Source organism: Abrus precatorius, unplaced genomic scaffold (assembly GCF_003935025.1).
Source record: "Abrus precatorius isolate BTA unplaced genomic scaffold, Abrus_2018 Scaffold11, whole genome shotgun sequence".
Classification (NCBI taxonomy): Eukaryota; Viridiplantae; Streptophyta; class Magnoliopsida; order Fabales; family Fabaceae; genus Abrus; species Abrus precatorius.
In genome coordinates this window covers 26,225,019-26,240,645 of record NW_020874303.1, presented here as the reverse complement: position 1 = coordinate 26,240,645, position 15,627 = coordinate 26,225,019, and the positions used below count along the sequence as shown (strand labels likewise).

The following is a 15,627-nucleotide window of genomic DNA, read 5'->3' as shown; positions in this document are numbered from 1 at the left end:
ATGAGATCAAGCTGTGTTTCAGTTATTACAGTTGGGGCAAACCCAACTAACACAACCACCTTAATAGACAAATGCACAACATTGTCCCAAGTGCGCCAAATTCATGCCCACATCATCAAAACAAACCTCGTCACTCACGCACTCTGTGTCGCTAAACTCATCAACGTTCTTTCCCATAGTTGCAATCCCTACGACGCCGTTTCCGTTTTTGCCCACGTGCTCTCTTGCTTCCAAGACATGCGAGGAATCGATTTTTCTGTTCCCTCTGTTCTTAGAGCTTGTGGAAGGTCACGTGCATTCGAGGAAGGGAAGCAAATTATGGGTTTCGTTTTGAAAACCCATTTGTGGGGTGACCCGTTTGTAACGAACTCTTTGGTTCGCATGTGCTTGGAGGTTGGTATGATTGAACTTGCAAGATCAGTGTTTGATAAAATGCCTGTAAGAGATTTGATCTCTTGGAACTCATTACTTTCGGGGTATTTGAAAGCTGGTGAGATTGAAATGGCACGTGAGGTTTTTGAGAAAATGCCTCAAAGGGATGTGATTACTTGTAATGCCATGATTGATGGGTATGGGAAGCATGGGATGTGTGAGCTTGCTGAGGAGGTTTTTATGGGCATGAGTGTAAGGGATGTGGTTACTTGGACAAGTATAATTTCGGGTTTTGTGATTAATCATCAACCAAGGAAAGGACTATGTTTGTTCAGAGAAATGTTGAGTTTAGGGGTTCGACCTGATGCTCCTGCTATTGTTAGTGTCCTTTCAGCCATTGCTGATCTGGGTTTTGTTGAGGAAGGAAAATGGATACACACTTACATATATACTAATAAGATACATCACAATTATAGTTTCATTGGATCAGCACTCATAAACATGTATGCTAAATGTGGCCAAATAGAAAATGCTTACTTTATATTTAGAAGCATTTGTCACCGGCGAAATGTTGGTGACTGGAATTCTATGATCTCTGGTTTGGCTTTACATGGATTGGGTCATGAAGCTATTGAGGTTTTCCAGGACATGGAAAGGGCAGAACTTGAGCCTGATGATATCACTTTCTTAGGGCTTTTAAGCGCTTGCAACCATGGAGGCCTCATGGAGGAGGGCCAATTTTATTTTGAAACCATGCAGGTGAAGTACAAGATAGTTGCTAAAATTCAACACTATGGATGCATTGTTGACCTTCTTGGTAGAGCAGGTCGCTTAGAAGAGGCACTTGGGGTTATACATGATATGCCTTTGGAGCCTGATGTTTTAATTTGGAAGGCCATTCTCAGTGCCAGCATGAAGCATAATGACATTGTAATGGGGCACACTGCTGCATTTCGAGCTATTGAATTGGCTCCAGAAGATTCAAGTTGTTATGTTCTTCTCTCAAATATCTATGCCAAAGCAGGAAGGTGGGATGATGTGAGTAAAGTTAGATCAATGATGAAAAGAAGGGGAGTGAGGAAAATTCCTGGATGTAGCTCCATTCTTGTTAATGGTGAAGTCCATGAGTTCCTTGTGGGTAAGGCCATGGATGTAGGGTACAACCAAAGTGTTATCTCAAAGTTAGAGGAGGTTGTGTGTAAGTTGAAGTTGAATGGATATGAACCTGATCTCAATCAAATTTTTCTTGATATTGAAGAGGATGAAAAAGAGTGCCAACTAACTCTTCACAGTGAGAAAATGGCTCTTGCCTTTGGATTGTTGAGTGTGCCAAAAGGTATTCCCATTCACATAGTGAAGAATTTAAGAATTTGTTGTGATTGTCACACGTTCATGCAGCTGGCTTCAAAAACCTACGAACGTCGAATTATTGTCAGAGATCAAAACCGTTTTCATCATTTTGATAAGGGCTTCTGTTCCTGCAGAAATCATTGGTGACTGCTGTATTATGGTATCATGACGAGTTCATAGTTTGGGCAAGGTATAGTATATAACGCTTTCATCATTTACATGGGTTTTGTTAACATCTTTTAAATAAAAGTGTAAACAGAACTATTTTTATAAATTGTGTATAATTAACCATCTACTACCATGTTATCTGAAACCACGCGGTATAGTGCATGTTCAGTTTGTTTCTAATTGGAATATAACTTTATGGACATTTGAATTAAAGCAAATTTTTTTCTCATAACGTGCGCAGTAAATTTCTAATAAGCAACCAGCTAAACCCTTATTATATTAGAGCTTTAAAGTTAGCATTCATTAGTAAAAGTGTCAATAAATTATTATTGGCAAAGCATATTATAGGCAGAGAAAGAAAATGAAAAATAAATAATAGAATTAACAAATTTAGGTTAAAAAAAAGAGAAGATTTTGAATGTTATTTAGGATGTCATAGGCTTTTGTTTCTGTTTTGGTTTTTAATTTTTAAAAATTATATTTTAAAACAATTTTAAAAACTGTTTTTACAAACAGAAAATAAACAAGTTCTTACTTATGCTACTTTTTAATTTCTCAAACGAGCAAACAAAATTCTATTTATGTTTTATTTATTTCCTTGTTATTCTTTCTTCACTTTTTTTTTTTTAACTAAACAAAGCATAAATGTTATATATCTCTTCCTCTCACCCTCAAACAAAGATAAAACTTTTCCCTTTATTCTTTATTTTTTAAATTTCTGTTTAATTTCTATCCATATCATATTACTTAAGGGGTGAGAAAAATATTATTATTGTAGTATATTATTTCACTTTCTCTCTTTTTGAGGAAAAAAAAAAAGGAATGAACATAGGAACTCTACGGCAAATTGGAGTAATGCCGATCAAATTATTGGTAGTTTGTAAAATTAATGCATAATGATAAGATATCTTGTTCTAGAAAATTATTGAATGGACCACTCTCATTTGGCTAGCTTACCTTCCTACTATGCCTTTTTTTTTTGCTACGTGACAAATTAAGTTACTGTTCCCTGGTTCAATTGATTACTCAATGAAAGGCTACGATTACAACAGTAATCAGTAACGATGGAATGGCTATAAGTACAGTCACTTCAAAGTTTAAAATAACATTAAAATAGAAATACATCATAAAATAATAATAGAATTAAATTTTTTTATATAATTTTTTTGGGAGGACAAATTATTTTTTTATTTTTGTTGTTCTCAGAGACAAATTCTATATTGTATCTTTGCGGCTTTAGAGGCTACAAATCACAAGCACAATTATCGAGTAGATAACTATGTTAAATATTTAGCAAAAGAATTTTATGACTTGTAATGAATCACTAATATGAATTTTTTAAAGATGTGTGTAATCTAAACATAAAATAATAAAACATGGGAAAATTTTAACTAATAAAAATAAAATATTTTACACCCAATCCCATTCCTTAAAAATTATTTTATAGCTAAAAATCAAATGCGGCTGTGGCGATCCAAATTTCATTCTTTTTTTGGTTTTATTTGAGCAGTGGTAAATGGCATATTATTCAAAACCAACGCAATAATAAGTTGGATGTCATTTTAATGAAAATGCTTTGGTGATATTTACCATTATCAAATTTGTTTTATTGATCAATTGAGTTAGATAGTGACTAGTATTCGTCGAATGAGTTATTAGCTTGCAATTTATTGCGTGCATGTAGGTTCCCAAGATAGTAGAATTTGTCAGTGTTCACTACACTAGCTCACATGTCATTGGCAGCTATCATCTTGTCTGTGTGGGAAAAAGTAAGTTTACTTTAAGTTATTAAATATGTTTTGGCTCTTTTTTGAGAATTAATAAAAAAATTTAAAAATATTATTAATATATTTTTTTACCTTATATACCAAAAATAAAATGCACAATTAACATTATTCTAATTATAATTTTATTTATATATTCTTTAATTTTTGGCACTAGTTAACATAGCATGACCGAAGCATGATTGGATGAACGTTTCTAAATTTAATTTTATAAAATTAATTTTATTTAAAAATAAATTTAAAACCACATAATTTATGGTTTATTTTAAAAAATGTAAATTTATAACAAAATTTAGTATATTCTTTTTACTTAACGCAAAATTTATAATTTATTATGTTGAATTTAAAGAGTTTTAATGCTACTCCAATGACGTCATGGTCAAATATGGTTGTTTATCTCTTTATAACTTTTTAAATGGAGGGATTTTTCTAGAGTCTCATATGCATTTTTATTTTTTCAAGAAATAAACACATATCGAGACATGAGTGGTCGCACCCTTTAAGTGAGTGACCCTTGGAAGGACATAAGGTATTTGAGAGAGAAGAAAAATCGATGGTTTGTTTGGGACTCAGATTCATACAATAAACGCCAAGTTACTGAGAGTTCCTTACTTGCTGGAGGTGGGTCTTCTTTGAATTTACTTCTTCTTTCTTCCATGCCACTTTATTTTACTCTTCTGATTTGATATTATCGAGTTTGGTTCGTATATTTTATGTTGAGTTTCATTTTTCGTTTAAAATATGAGATGAGGTTCGTTGGTTGCCACGTGGGACTCTCGTTGCCATTTAAATGTTAAGACTATTCCTCTCCTTCTTCTGCTCTTGCTTTTGGTGAAATGAATGTTCAGAACAGATAATGTGTTTATGAACGGAGTTCAGGGAATGATTGGATCTGAACAGAGTTCTGGGAAGTATTGTTTTAAAGTGCTTTATATTTTTACAAATTGAAAATATTTAATAATCGATATCTAATGTCAATATGATGATTAAATGGAAAAAATTAATATTTTTATTTTTGAAAATAAATTAAAACAAAAAAATTTGGATGTTGGTGACCGTATTACAGAACAGAGTGTTCTGTCATGAACATCACACCGCTTTTTTCTTCTGTTTTGGTTTTCTGGGATTTGACGAAAAGGTTGTGGATTGAATTATATTATATTATATATAGGGTCTAGAAACTGATAAAGGCAACGGATGTTTTTTCCATGTAAGAATCGAGAAAAAAATTGTCGTTTACTCTGAGCTATGGCATCGAGTTTTTTTGTTAAAATAGTAAGAAGCGTGGTTACCCCGAGAGAGTTCCACGTTTCGTGCCTCCCCTGTCATTCACACCTCATTCCTTTCTGTCTTGTCCCTTTAACGTCATCCTCTTTTCTTATTCTTCTCTCTCTCACACTCACTCAGACAGACACAAACTGGAGCTTTTGTTTGCAGTTGTTGTTTCATAGCTTCGGGGATAAGGTATACTCCCTTTACATTTTGATTAATGGATAATGATTGAAATGGTATACAAACTGAGTTTGTGTTTCTGTTTAGCTAGAAGTTCAGTAGGTGAAGCAATCAACGGTTTAATCTCTGTCAACTGTAAATAAACTGTCAGTTCTGTTTTTTTAAAGTATTTGTTAAGACGTTCTGCGTTGGTCAACTCTCTTCTTATGAGTAAATTTTTTGGAGTGAGTTAGTCTAGAAATTTTAACATGATATCAGAATTTATTAAATATAAATGTTGGGTTACTCACAGATTTCTAGTTTTGCAATTCGTTCTTGTATTAAAATGTTGAAGTGGCAAATGTTATTGAGCTTCACAAATTGATGGGGCAGTCTTTTTTTTCCTTCTTTTTTCAAGCAATGGTTACTGGAATAGCAGTGGCATTGATGATGATTCTCATAGGGTGGGCTTATATGGCCTTAAAGCCCCCTCCTCCAAAACTATGCGGATCCAAAGGTGGTCCTCCAGTCACTTCAGCTAGAGTGAAGCTCAGTGATGGGAGGCATTTGGCCTACCGGGAATTTGGTGTTCCTAAGGATGAAGCTAAGTACAAGATCATTGTCATTCATGGATATGGCAGTTCAAAAGATGCAAATTTGCCAGTTTCTCAAGTATGAACTACTTGCTCTTCTTTTATTTATTTACGCTTTTGCCTGATTTGATTGTACAGCATTAATAATGCTTGCTAAGAATTGAAATATTATTTTTCTGTGGAGAGAGCTGATGAGTAGCACCATGTTAAGCTCAAGATGTTACAGATTTTGAAAGAGACAAGCAAATCATGTTGTTCATTGTGTACCGAGTAATTTTACATATTTCTTATTGATATGTTTCTGTAATATGTTTATAATATTTTAAATTTGAAGAACTAGTATCGCAAAGCCTATTCAATTACTGTTTTAAAAAAACTTGAGCAAAAGTGGTATTATTGAATTGAAGACGGTAGCACATTCAAAACATAATGCGAAGAACCCCTTATTCACTTATCATGTTTCATTCTTAATTTTGTTCATCGGACATCATTCTAAATTTACTTCCATTTGTTGTATTTTTCACCATTACGAAAACTATCAATATTTTTATTTTATTTGGCAAAAAATTAATTTTACTTTTTAAATGAATAACTTTTTTATAATTATTTTATTTGTCTTTAATCATATATAATGTATCAAAGTTTAAGTATGTTCTCTCACAGAATTAATTAACCCGAACATTTAAGTTTCCATGTGTGGCATGAGTCTACATATGTTAAATTTGAGTTTGCTTGTATGTAGGAATTTATTGGAGATCTTGGGATATATTTCCTCTACTATGACAGAGCAGGTTATGGTGAAAGTGATCCACATCCATCACGCTCTGTGAAGAGTGAAGCATATGACATTCAAGAACTAGCTGATAAATTGCAACTTGGTTATAAATTTTATATAATTGGAATGTCAATGGGAGGTTACCCTGTTTGGAGCAGCCTAAAATACATTCCACATAGGCACGTTAATTTCTAACTTAGAGCTTCATGATATTTTTCATTCATGCTCATGAAAATATATATAATAAAACATCTTTAACAGATTATCAGGAGCAGCTTTGGTGGTTCCATTTGTAAGCTATTGGTGGCCTTCTATTCCTGATAATCTATTAAGAGAAGCACTTCTAATGCTACCTAAGTCAGACCAATGGACATTTCGAGTTGCTCATTACACCCCTTGGTTATTCTATTGGTGGATGACTCAAAAATGGTTCCCTTCATTGACTTTGACAACTTTGTTTTCTCCAGATGACAGAGAAATCCTGAAGAGCTTCCAAAACACTAGTCAGGTAATTGTACAATAAAATATTATTAAAAATCATAAAATATAATACATTAATAATGATACATATAGAGCTGTGTGATCAAACTCCAAGCAAAAGCATTCCATATTTTGGGAGATGAAATGCAATGTAAAATGGGATATGCTTTGTTTGGCACTAATTAACTATTGCTATTTGCCAACTACAAATAATATGTGTCTGAACATTCAGGAGAAGATAACTCAACAAGGTGAATATGAATCATTACACAGAGACGTGATGACAGCTTTTGGAAAGTGGGAATTTGGGCCAACGGAAATAGCAAATCCATTCCATGAAAACAATGGTTCAGTCCATTTATGGCAAGGCTTTGAAGATAGGATAATTCCCTATACCCTAAACCGTTACATCTCACACAAATTACCGTGGATTCGTTATCATGAGATTCCTGGTGCAGGGCATCTTTTTATTTTCAAGAAAATTCAATGCGAGTCTATTATTAGAGAACTTTTGCTCTCACCACATATTTCTTAATAAGATCTATTGTGCCCAGTAAACCATTCGTTTATTTTAATGCGATAGCGAGTTTTGTAGGGACTTGTCATATCTTTTATTGTTTATAAATTTTTAATTTTTATCACATTGTATCATTTAATATATTTTATTTTTCTTTTATTTGTTTTGATCTCTCTCGTATCCAAAAAGTGTATAGAAAAATATTTTTTTCAACTTTTTAAAATATTTAACTTTACAAAAAAGTGTGCAGATCATAATTTGTACAACAAGTGGTGTTTTGCACACTTAGATAGTGTTTAGTTTAGAGACGGATATGAAAATATGCTTTATTATGTTTGGTTAGTATTTTGTTAAAAACAGAAATATGAAAAGACACGGGAGACATAAATTTGAAAAACAGCAGTATATTTTCTAAAAGAAAAAAAAGGAAGAGACATAAATCAAATGTTATTTTACAGTATTTTATACTTTTTTTTACATCAAAATATTTGGATTACATGAGAAATAAGATAATGTTAAAAGAAAAAAAAATATAAAGTGAAATGAAGTCAGAGTTATACTAAGATTAAATATTAAGATATTTATATTTTTTTGGATGAACTTACGGATAAGTAATAACTATTAAAAGATAAAATATTATAAATTAATTTTAATTTATGAATTTTATTTTCTATTTTTTTGTTTTATAGATCTTATGAGGTTTAAAGAGAATATATATAATCAAGATTTACCCAACGATCAACTCCCATTCAAAAGTGTCACGATATGTCAAATAAATGTCCAACGATCTCGACAGCTGATATTTGATGACTAGTAGGTGAATAATGTTAAGAAATCAAAACTAAAAATATTTCATGACAAATTATTAATAATATATTTATCGTATTTTTTATATATTTCTAGTGTTACTCTTAATAAAATATTATTTATTATTATTTTGATTAATATATGCAGGACGCTAATTTTTAAGACCTGATAATAAAAGATACACTATAACTTGACTCTGCATTATAGAAGGGACCTTAAGGTCATACCACTGAAATTGAGTGTGAAGATAAACAACTTCCTTAGCTTTTCTTTGTCCCAATATGCTCACAGCAGCAGTGGTATTAGTGTTTATAGTGAGCATTGTTATTTACGCCTATGAAAGAATGAAACCTTCTCCACCAAAAGTTAGTGGAACACCAATAGGTCCTCCAGTTCACCAAGAATTAGGCTGAGTGATAGTAGACATTTGGCTTACAGGGAGAGAGAGGCGTGCTTAAAGAAAATGCCACTTACAACGTCATCCTTGTCCATGGTTTTGACAGCTCCAAGGATTTATATTTGCCCCTTTCTCAGGTAACAAACTCTACATCACAAAGTACATTGCTTTATCCACCTCCCTCTTCCTTTTACCATCACTATGGTTTAGTTAAGAGAAATTTATCTGTAAATATTTATAGGCATACAAAATAGTAAAATAATCAAAATTTTGTCATAAATTAAAGATAATTTATGCTTCTTTTTTTTTTTTTTAAGAAGCTCTCTTATTTAATCTTTTCAAAACTTGAGAAATATAAGTTGCTTTGAACATATGAAATTTTTTTAATCATTTTTCATATAAGTTTTTCATACAGATATTTGAAAATTTTTAGAAGGCTAGTATAACATTAAAAGTATTTAAAGAATTAATGTGATAATATCATTTTTTTTAAGGACTGGGTTAGAAAATTTTCCTAAATAATAATATCCAGATTTAATGAGATGGAGTTAGGGGTAACTACAGGACAGTTTGGTTTTATTTTATACGTTTTTTTAATCTTAAATTCAATAACAATTAGAGCAATTAGCAATAACAATTGTATGATATGGTCTTACAGGACATAATGGATGAGCTGGGTTTGTACATTGTGACATTTGACAGAGCTGGGTACGGAGAAAGTGATCCTTACCCAAATCGCAACGTGAAAAGTGAAGCATTTGATATCCAAGAAATGGCTGATCAGTTGCAATTAGGCCCAAAATTTCATATCATTGGACTCTCTATTGGCACTTATGCACTGTGGGCCTGTCTCAAGTACATACCCCATAGGCAATCTTTATTCACTTATTGTTCTTTTTTTTTTTACTTGGGATTGTAGTATAAGATACGGCAGCATGGTGAATATGAATCCCTTCATCGAGATCTAATAGTGCATTTTGGCAAATGGGAATGGAGCTAAGAAGTCCATTCCCCCAAAATGAGGGGTGTGTCTACCTTTGGCCACATGATGACAAGCTTGTACCATTTGAACTACAACGTTACCTTGCCAAACAACTACCTTGGATACGGTACCATGAAGTCGCTGATGGTGGCCATTTGATGATCCATGAAAAATGTTTATGTGAAACTATTTTCAAACAACATTTGCTTGGAGAAGAACCAACATTCAATTAGGCCTTTTTATGCCAAGGACAGTTTTTTCTCAAGACATTATCAGAATGTGCCAACGGGGCATCTTGTTTGTTGTAAAATGTAATAAGAGTCATTGGGCTTATTAATAATCAGCTATATTCTGGCCAGTGCTTGTTAGGTATGCCTCTTTGAGAAGTTTGACTTGTGGGCTTATATTGGCTTTGCTAACAAAATGACTTGTTTCTTTTGTGTGATCATCACCAACAGCATGATAACATAGGCATTCTGTGAATATTAATATACCACTTATTTTCTGCTCACAGATTTTTACTTTCATTGTTAGTACAGTTTTTGTCCCCAAACTTTGACATGGCTATCTTTGCACGGTTTTCATTGGGTCAGCCCGTCGAGCCGAACAGAGATTCTTTTAGTAACGAATCAATAGTGACTTCCATTAATTACAATGAATGAGTATGGTCAAGTTATGGTTATATATAATTCGGTTTTGTTAATTATTATCTTAAAATATTAGTTATAAAATACACATTTAATGCTATTAATATATCTTGTCAGACAATATAGTTAACAAAATGATATATTATACACTGCAATACAATATTATCCTTACACAAAAGAATGGCCTTAAAAAAATGAGTCGATTTTTTTTTTAACGTTTTCTTACTAATTTTTCTTATAATGTAATATTGTTCGAAGAATAGTTAAAGACTAACATTTTCTATTGGATCGAACTTCGTTACTTGAAAAAACGTGGCTTTATCGAGATTTCTTGTACCAAAAGTAGTTTTTTAGGGAGTCATAAGATATAACTTGCTGGAATTGTTATCCTTGTTCAAGAAGAAAAGAAAAATAAATAAATTGTTTTGCGTGTATATATGGAGCCCATTAGTAAGTCATATACGTAAATGATGTCTAAATTTAAATATTAATCTAGCAGTAGCCAATTTAAATAGTAATTTCTCCTTTTAAAATCATGATACATAAATACGGTTCTCTAGTTCTCTATTTATATTAATAGTAGATTGACTCTTAACCTATTTTAAATAATTGTCTTATTAAATGCCAAGTGATAACAAACTGTAAATTATACGTTTAACACGGATTCAAAATTTTTCATTTTTACGACTAAAGCATCTTTTTATTTTTTAATTATCATTTCTAACAAGAATAAAATCTTATGAAGAAGGCAGAATATAAGGGCAAACATAATTATACAAATAACGTATGTTCTCAAACAAAATTGACAGTGAAATCCGGCAAGAAATTCCGAAGAATATTCTTCATGTAATTGGGTATAAACCTAGAATCTGTTATGTCATTGTGGGCCTGAGAGCAATTACGGACCGCAAGAGTATTCATGTTATTATGCTTATACAAACCTACCAACCAAAGTATCTGTTAATCTCCGAACCGAAAAATGATATGTCAATCTAAAAAGGGAAATGGCTTTGAACCATGAATAATTACTATACCTGTCTTTATCTAATCATCTAATTTAGTAAGCGTGTGCAATTCACTAGTATTCCTACATTACAATGTCACTCTAAGTATATTTACACGGCTAGTCTTAAAAACAAAATTTGGAGAAATTAGGGAGCTAGCAACCCTTTCAAATTCTAACTTACAATAATATTATAAAAAATATTATACTGATTTAGAGGAATTTTTTAAGAGATATAATTATATTATATTATATATACAGGAAAAAAGATCTTTTTACACACCGAGTCTAAAAATTTAAATTTTTTATTCAATTTATATCTAATTATTAGTAAAATAATAAATTATAATTCGTTAAATATTTAAATTTATAATAATGGAAAAAGATTATATATATATAACATGAGAGTAAAATACACTTGCTGAACAATATGTAGTAACTTGTAATGGAAAGCAACTTAGGCACTTGTCTGTCAGACCATATGAAATGTTATCAATTGGTAACGGATAGACAGAAAAGATGCTCCCTAATGGAACCTTTCAAGGGATATCCCCAACGGAAATCACTTCAAAAAGTCAAAGAAAACGCACAACCCTCTCTGTTTTTTATTTTTAAGAAGGAAGTAATCAAATTCAGCTCCATTCCATTGATGTGCATGAAGAGTTTATAAGATCCTTTAAGTCAAGAGCAAATGAAAAGAATAAGACATCATCTTAAACTATTGACTCAAATCCCACAAGCTCAGACACAGAAAATCTGCAGATGTTTCTGTCAGGTTAGCACCTCACTACTACAGTTTTCTGCCTTTTGTTTATATATGTGATCATTGTGCCAGAAAATTGCATGCTATACCTACCCTCTATCGTTTATAGAGCAGCAATAATGTTACTCATGAGTTTTCTGACAATGGTTCAGCAGGGAACTCAAGTAACTCAACTTTCTCCGAACCATAATGATTCATCAGATGATTTTGCTGTGGTTTCACCAAGAATCAGACTCAGAGATGGGAGGCACCTTGCCTATGTTGAGAGAGGTGTCTCCAAGGACATAGCAAAATACAAGATCATCATTGTTCACGGCTTTGGAAGTTCCAAAGAGATGAATTTTCTGGCACCCCAGGTAATTAATAGCCTTAATCTCTCTTTGCAAAACACTGGGCATGATCTAATTAGCAGGGTACCATAGAAACAAAAACTGTATTAAGGTGTCCTATCAATATCGAGAAAAATTGAAAATTTGACCGTTAAGAAAGGAAACAAGTGAAAAAGGTTCAAAATGCTTAGGATGCGTTGCACAAATCAAAAGACTTGGCTGATCAAATACTTGCACACAAACAAGATGTGTCTATTGGCTATTAGTATTCATGTTTAGCATGATTTTCTTGTGTTTTTCAAGTAAGTTGTAGAGGGCTATGAGTATTGAATTTGACATATAGTTTGAATACATCTCACTTAAACATGCTTTTGGAAGTAGGTACTATTACTGTACAATTAAATTATTCTAATTTCTAAATAAAATACGATTGCTCTGAATCTATAGGAATTAATAGATGAATTGGGGATATATCTTCTGCAATATGACCGGGCTGGATATGGAGAAAGTGATCCAAACCCCAAACGCTCACTAAAAAGTGAAGCACTTGACATTCAAGAGCTGGCTGATCAGCTACAATTAGGACCACAATTTTATGTGATTGGAGTCTCAATGGGTTCATATGCTACCTGGAGTTGTCTAAAGTATTTGCCTCACAGGTAAATTACAATATTCAATAAATGTATTCTAAATTCTCCCTTTTGGCTAAGTATGTGAAAAGTGAAAGACTATTTGTGCAGGCTTGCAGGGTTGGCACTGATAGCCCCAGTCATCAATTACAGGTGGCCTTCATTCCCTGGGAGTTTGATAAGGGAGGACTATAGGAGGAAACTTGTTCAGTGGGCACTGTGGCTTGCAAATCACTGTCCTAAACTATTGCATTGGTGGGTCACTCAAAAGTGGCTCCCTTCAGCTGCTGTTATAGAAAAGAACCCAGCATTCTTCAACAAAAGTGATATAGATATTCTAAAGACAATACCCGGGTTCCCAATGCTTACCAAGGTTAATTTATAGTGTTAAGTAGGAGAAAAGAAATTTTCATAAAATTTCCCTTATTTGGTTCAACAAAGGAAAGAGGGAGGAGGCAAGGGAAAATATTATGACCAAAATCTCTATCTTATAGTATTAGTTTATGAATTATGTTGACCAAATTATCTTTAGTTTGAATACTTGAGTTTATTGGTTTTATTTGTCTACCAGAAGGATATAATAATTAATTATTTTATTTTTTTCTTCTTCCCTTCTCTCCGTTGAATAAAAAAAAAGGGTATAATGTTTTATGTTAATATAATTATGCTATGGAAGTAATTGTGATCGTGGTAAGTTCCTATTTGCAGGACAGTTTAAAGGAACAGGATGTTTTTGACACTCTTCGCCATGACTGGAGGGTGGCTTTTGGCAAATGGGAATTTGACCCAATGAAGCTAAGTAATCCATTCCCAAAGTGTAGAAGTTCGTTTCACATTTGGCACGGCTTTGAAGATAAGGTTGTGCCCTCCGAACTCCAGAGATTTGTTTCAGGGAAGCTGCCTTGGATACATTACCATGAAGTTCCGGATGGTGGTCATTTAATTATATACTATAGGGGCTTGTGTGAGGCCATTTTGAAAGCACTTTTACTTGGACAAGAAAATCTTGCATATAGACCTACAGCCACCCTTATTTGAATCTTAATGTGCCATGTTTTCATAATCTAATTTGTTTCTTTGTTAACATTTTTTTAGTAAGATGTCAATTGTATAAAATACATTTGTTATGTGAAAAAAAAAGGAAAATGAAACATATGTATATTACATTCAGTCGCTTTGTTTGTGAAGTTGCAGTCCTAATAAAGTTTTCTATTTTGATAATCGTAACATTGTAAAGATAAAATGGTTATGAAGGAGACATATTACTGTGACTTTACGAAAGGTCTATCATAATGCCAAGAAAGAGGTGAAGATGAATGTCATGTTGAGCTTGAGTCCCACATTGATGGCTACATTTATCTGAAGCCTTTATAAATCCGGAATGAGATAACCTATTGGCAACCGGACCATGAGGCGATGTGAATGGGCTCAAGCTAGTCACTGGGCTCAGGAAAGTCCCCGGGCCCAACATCTGCGGAGACGCAGGCTCGGTAACGGGTAAACTTCAAGTGGAGTTTGTTACACCCTTCGAGGTGTGGGCTGAGACGCGTGCGGAGCCCAATTCAAATTCCGCTGAAGCAATTGGCCGTCATCACAGTCATTCACATGGTCTTTCACGACCAACAGAACGGGGCTTACGACCTTGTGGTCCTTTTTTTTTTTTCATTACGTATATGAAAGAAGAGTCCAAAGAAAGTAAATACTATAACCATCCCTCGCATTGAATTTTCCTTCTGTATTCCACCAATCTACTTTCAATAAATTTTCTGTTTTAAATAATGTTTTTTTCCCCCTTACTATTAACTTCATATTAAAATGTTATTTTTTAATTAGAGAACTGGACAACAAACATAAAGAGCAAGGATGCTTTTACTTGAAAGGTAAAAATGGTGTTACGCTTCAGGGAAATAAGGTTGATAGCACAAAACGTGTCAATATATAAAGAAATAAAAAGTCGAAACTGTGTGAAAGAAAGACTAAAACCTGCGATTAAAACAAATGGTGCCAATGGCAGTTAAAGTTTGTGTCTCTATGCAGTGTATACCATTCCTCCTATTCTCTTTCTCTTCTCCTATCATTTCCACCCCCTTTCTTTCATAGAGTTGGTTTTGGTGTTGCTTTTCTCTCTCAAATTTTTAATTTCAAATCTTTCCCTATTTCAGAATCCAGATTCTCCCTTGCTGTTTGTTTTCAGGTACACATGGATATCTATTCTTTGTATTTCTCTCCTTCTAATTTTTTCCTTTCTTTCTTCAAGTTTATTTTATAATTTTGCTTCTGTTTCTTCCCTTAATCTGCTTTTATCTTGTGGATCAAATTCAGATGCATGTTTGCATGTTGCATGCAACTGGTTAATTTGGTGAAACGGTCCTAGAAGCATCATGTTATCATCTTAATTACATTGTCCACAGAGGGTTTTTTTTTTTTTTAATATTTAATTGTTTATTTTCAAACCTGTGTCTAATTTTATTTTTTTCTATCTTTCCTGCTATTTCTGGTCGGCGGGGGTTGGTTAAAAATTTTATGCATATGTATCTTAAATCAAGTTATTGATGCAGTTCAATTTCTCAAGAGAAAATTCATGCTGATTTTATTAAAAA

General features: G+C 32.8%; 3 protein-coding genes and 1 pseudogene across 6 annotated transcripts; all 4 read left to right on the top strand.

Moving 5' to 3' along the window:
* Window positions 1–1,869, top strand: LOC113855935 (pentatricopeptide repeat-containing protein At1g08070, chloroplastic-like). Its single transcript, XM_027487563.1, has one exon. It carries the CDS (start codon window positions 1–3, stop codon window positions 1,867–1,869), a length of 1,869 nt encoding a protein of 622 aa, XP_027343364.1.
* A 2,246-nt stretch (window positions 1,870–4,115) lies between these two features.
* On the top strand, window positions 4,116–7,626 carry LOC113854255. 3 transcript variants are annotated; one of them, XM_027485158.1, is made up of 6 exons: window positions 4,206–4,295; window positions 5,082–5,138; window positions 5,524–5,777; window positions 6,441–6,652; window positions 6,735–6,981; window positions 7,186–7,590. In XM_027485158.1, the coding sequence occupies exons 3-6, from the start codon at window positions 5,526–5,528 to the stop codon at window positions 7,486–7,488; spliced, it is 1,014 nt and encodes a 337-aa protein (XP_027340959.1). In that variant the 5' UTR covers window positions 4,206–4,295; window positions 5,082–5,138; window positions 5,524–5,525; the 3' UTR covers window positions 7,489–7,590. The 3 variants fall into 3 exon arrangements, with proteins under 3 accessions (XP_027340960.1, XP_027340959.1, XP_027340958.1); XM_027485159.1 differs by lacking the exon at window positions 5,082–5,138 and having other exon boundaries at window positions 4,116–4,295; window positions 7,186–7,626; XM_027485157.1 differs by lacking the exon at window positions 4,206–4,295 and having other exon boundaries at window positions 5,037–5,138.
* A 932-nt stretch (window positions 7,627–8,558) lies between these two features.
* Window positions 8,559–9,889, top strand: LOC113855934 (annotated as a pseudogene).
* A 1,926-nt stretch (window positions 9,890–11,815) lies between these two features.
* LOC113855218 lies at window positions 11,816–14,071 on the top strand. 2 transcript variants are annotated; one of them, XM_027486760.1, is made up of 5 exons: window positions 11,816–12,081; window positions 12,225–12,425; window positions 12,846–13,057; window positions 13,139–13,400; window positions 13,736–14,071. In XM_027486760.1, the coding sequence occupies exons 1-5, from the start codon at window positions 11,998–12,000 to the stop codon at window positions 14,063–14,065; spliced, it is 1,089 nt and encodes a 362-aa protein (XP_027342561.1). In that variant the 5' UTR covers window positions 11,816–11,997; the 3' UTR covers window positions 14,066–14,071. The 2 variants fall into 2 exon arrangements, with proteins under 2 accessions (XP_027342561.1, XP_027342562.1); XM_027486761.1 differs by having other exon boundaries at window positions 11,951–12,081; window positions 12,184–12,425.
* The last annotated feature ends 1,556 nt before the right edge of the window (window positions 14,072–15,627 follow it).

Excerpts from the sequence above, each read along its gene's own strand:
- LOC113855935 (XM_027487563.1), top strand. The coding sequence starts at position 1 with ATGAGATCAAGCTGTGTTTCAGTTATTACAGTTGGGGCAAACCCAACT.
- LOC113854255 (XM_027485159.1), top strand. The coding sequence starts at position 5,526 with ATGGTTACTGGAATAGCAGTGGCATTGATGATGATTCTCATAGGGTGG. Across the intron at positions 6,653-6,734 it reads CTAAAATACATTCCACATAG|ATTATCAGGAGCAGCTTTGG; the intron begins GCACGTTAATTT and ends CATCTTTAACAG. Across the intron at positions 6,982-7,185 it reads GCTTCCAAAACACTAGTCAG|GAGAAGATAACTCAACAAGG; the intron begins GTAATTGTACAA and ends CTGAACATTCAG.
- LOC113855218 (XM_027486760.1), top strand. The coding sequence starts at position 11,998 with ATGAAAAGAATAAGACATCATCTTAAACTATTGACTCAAATCCCACAA. Across the intron at positions 12,082-12,224 it reads TCTGCAGATGTTTCTGTCAG|GGAACTCAAGTAACTCAACT; the intron begins GTTAGCACCTCA and ends ATGGTTCAGCAG. Across the intron at positions 13,058-13,138 it reads CTAAAGTATTTGCCTCACAG|GCTTGCAGGGTTGGCACTGA; the intron begins GTAAATTACAAT and ends CTATTTGTGCAG.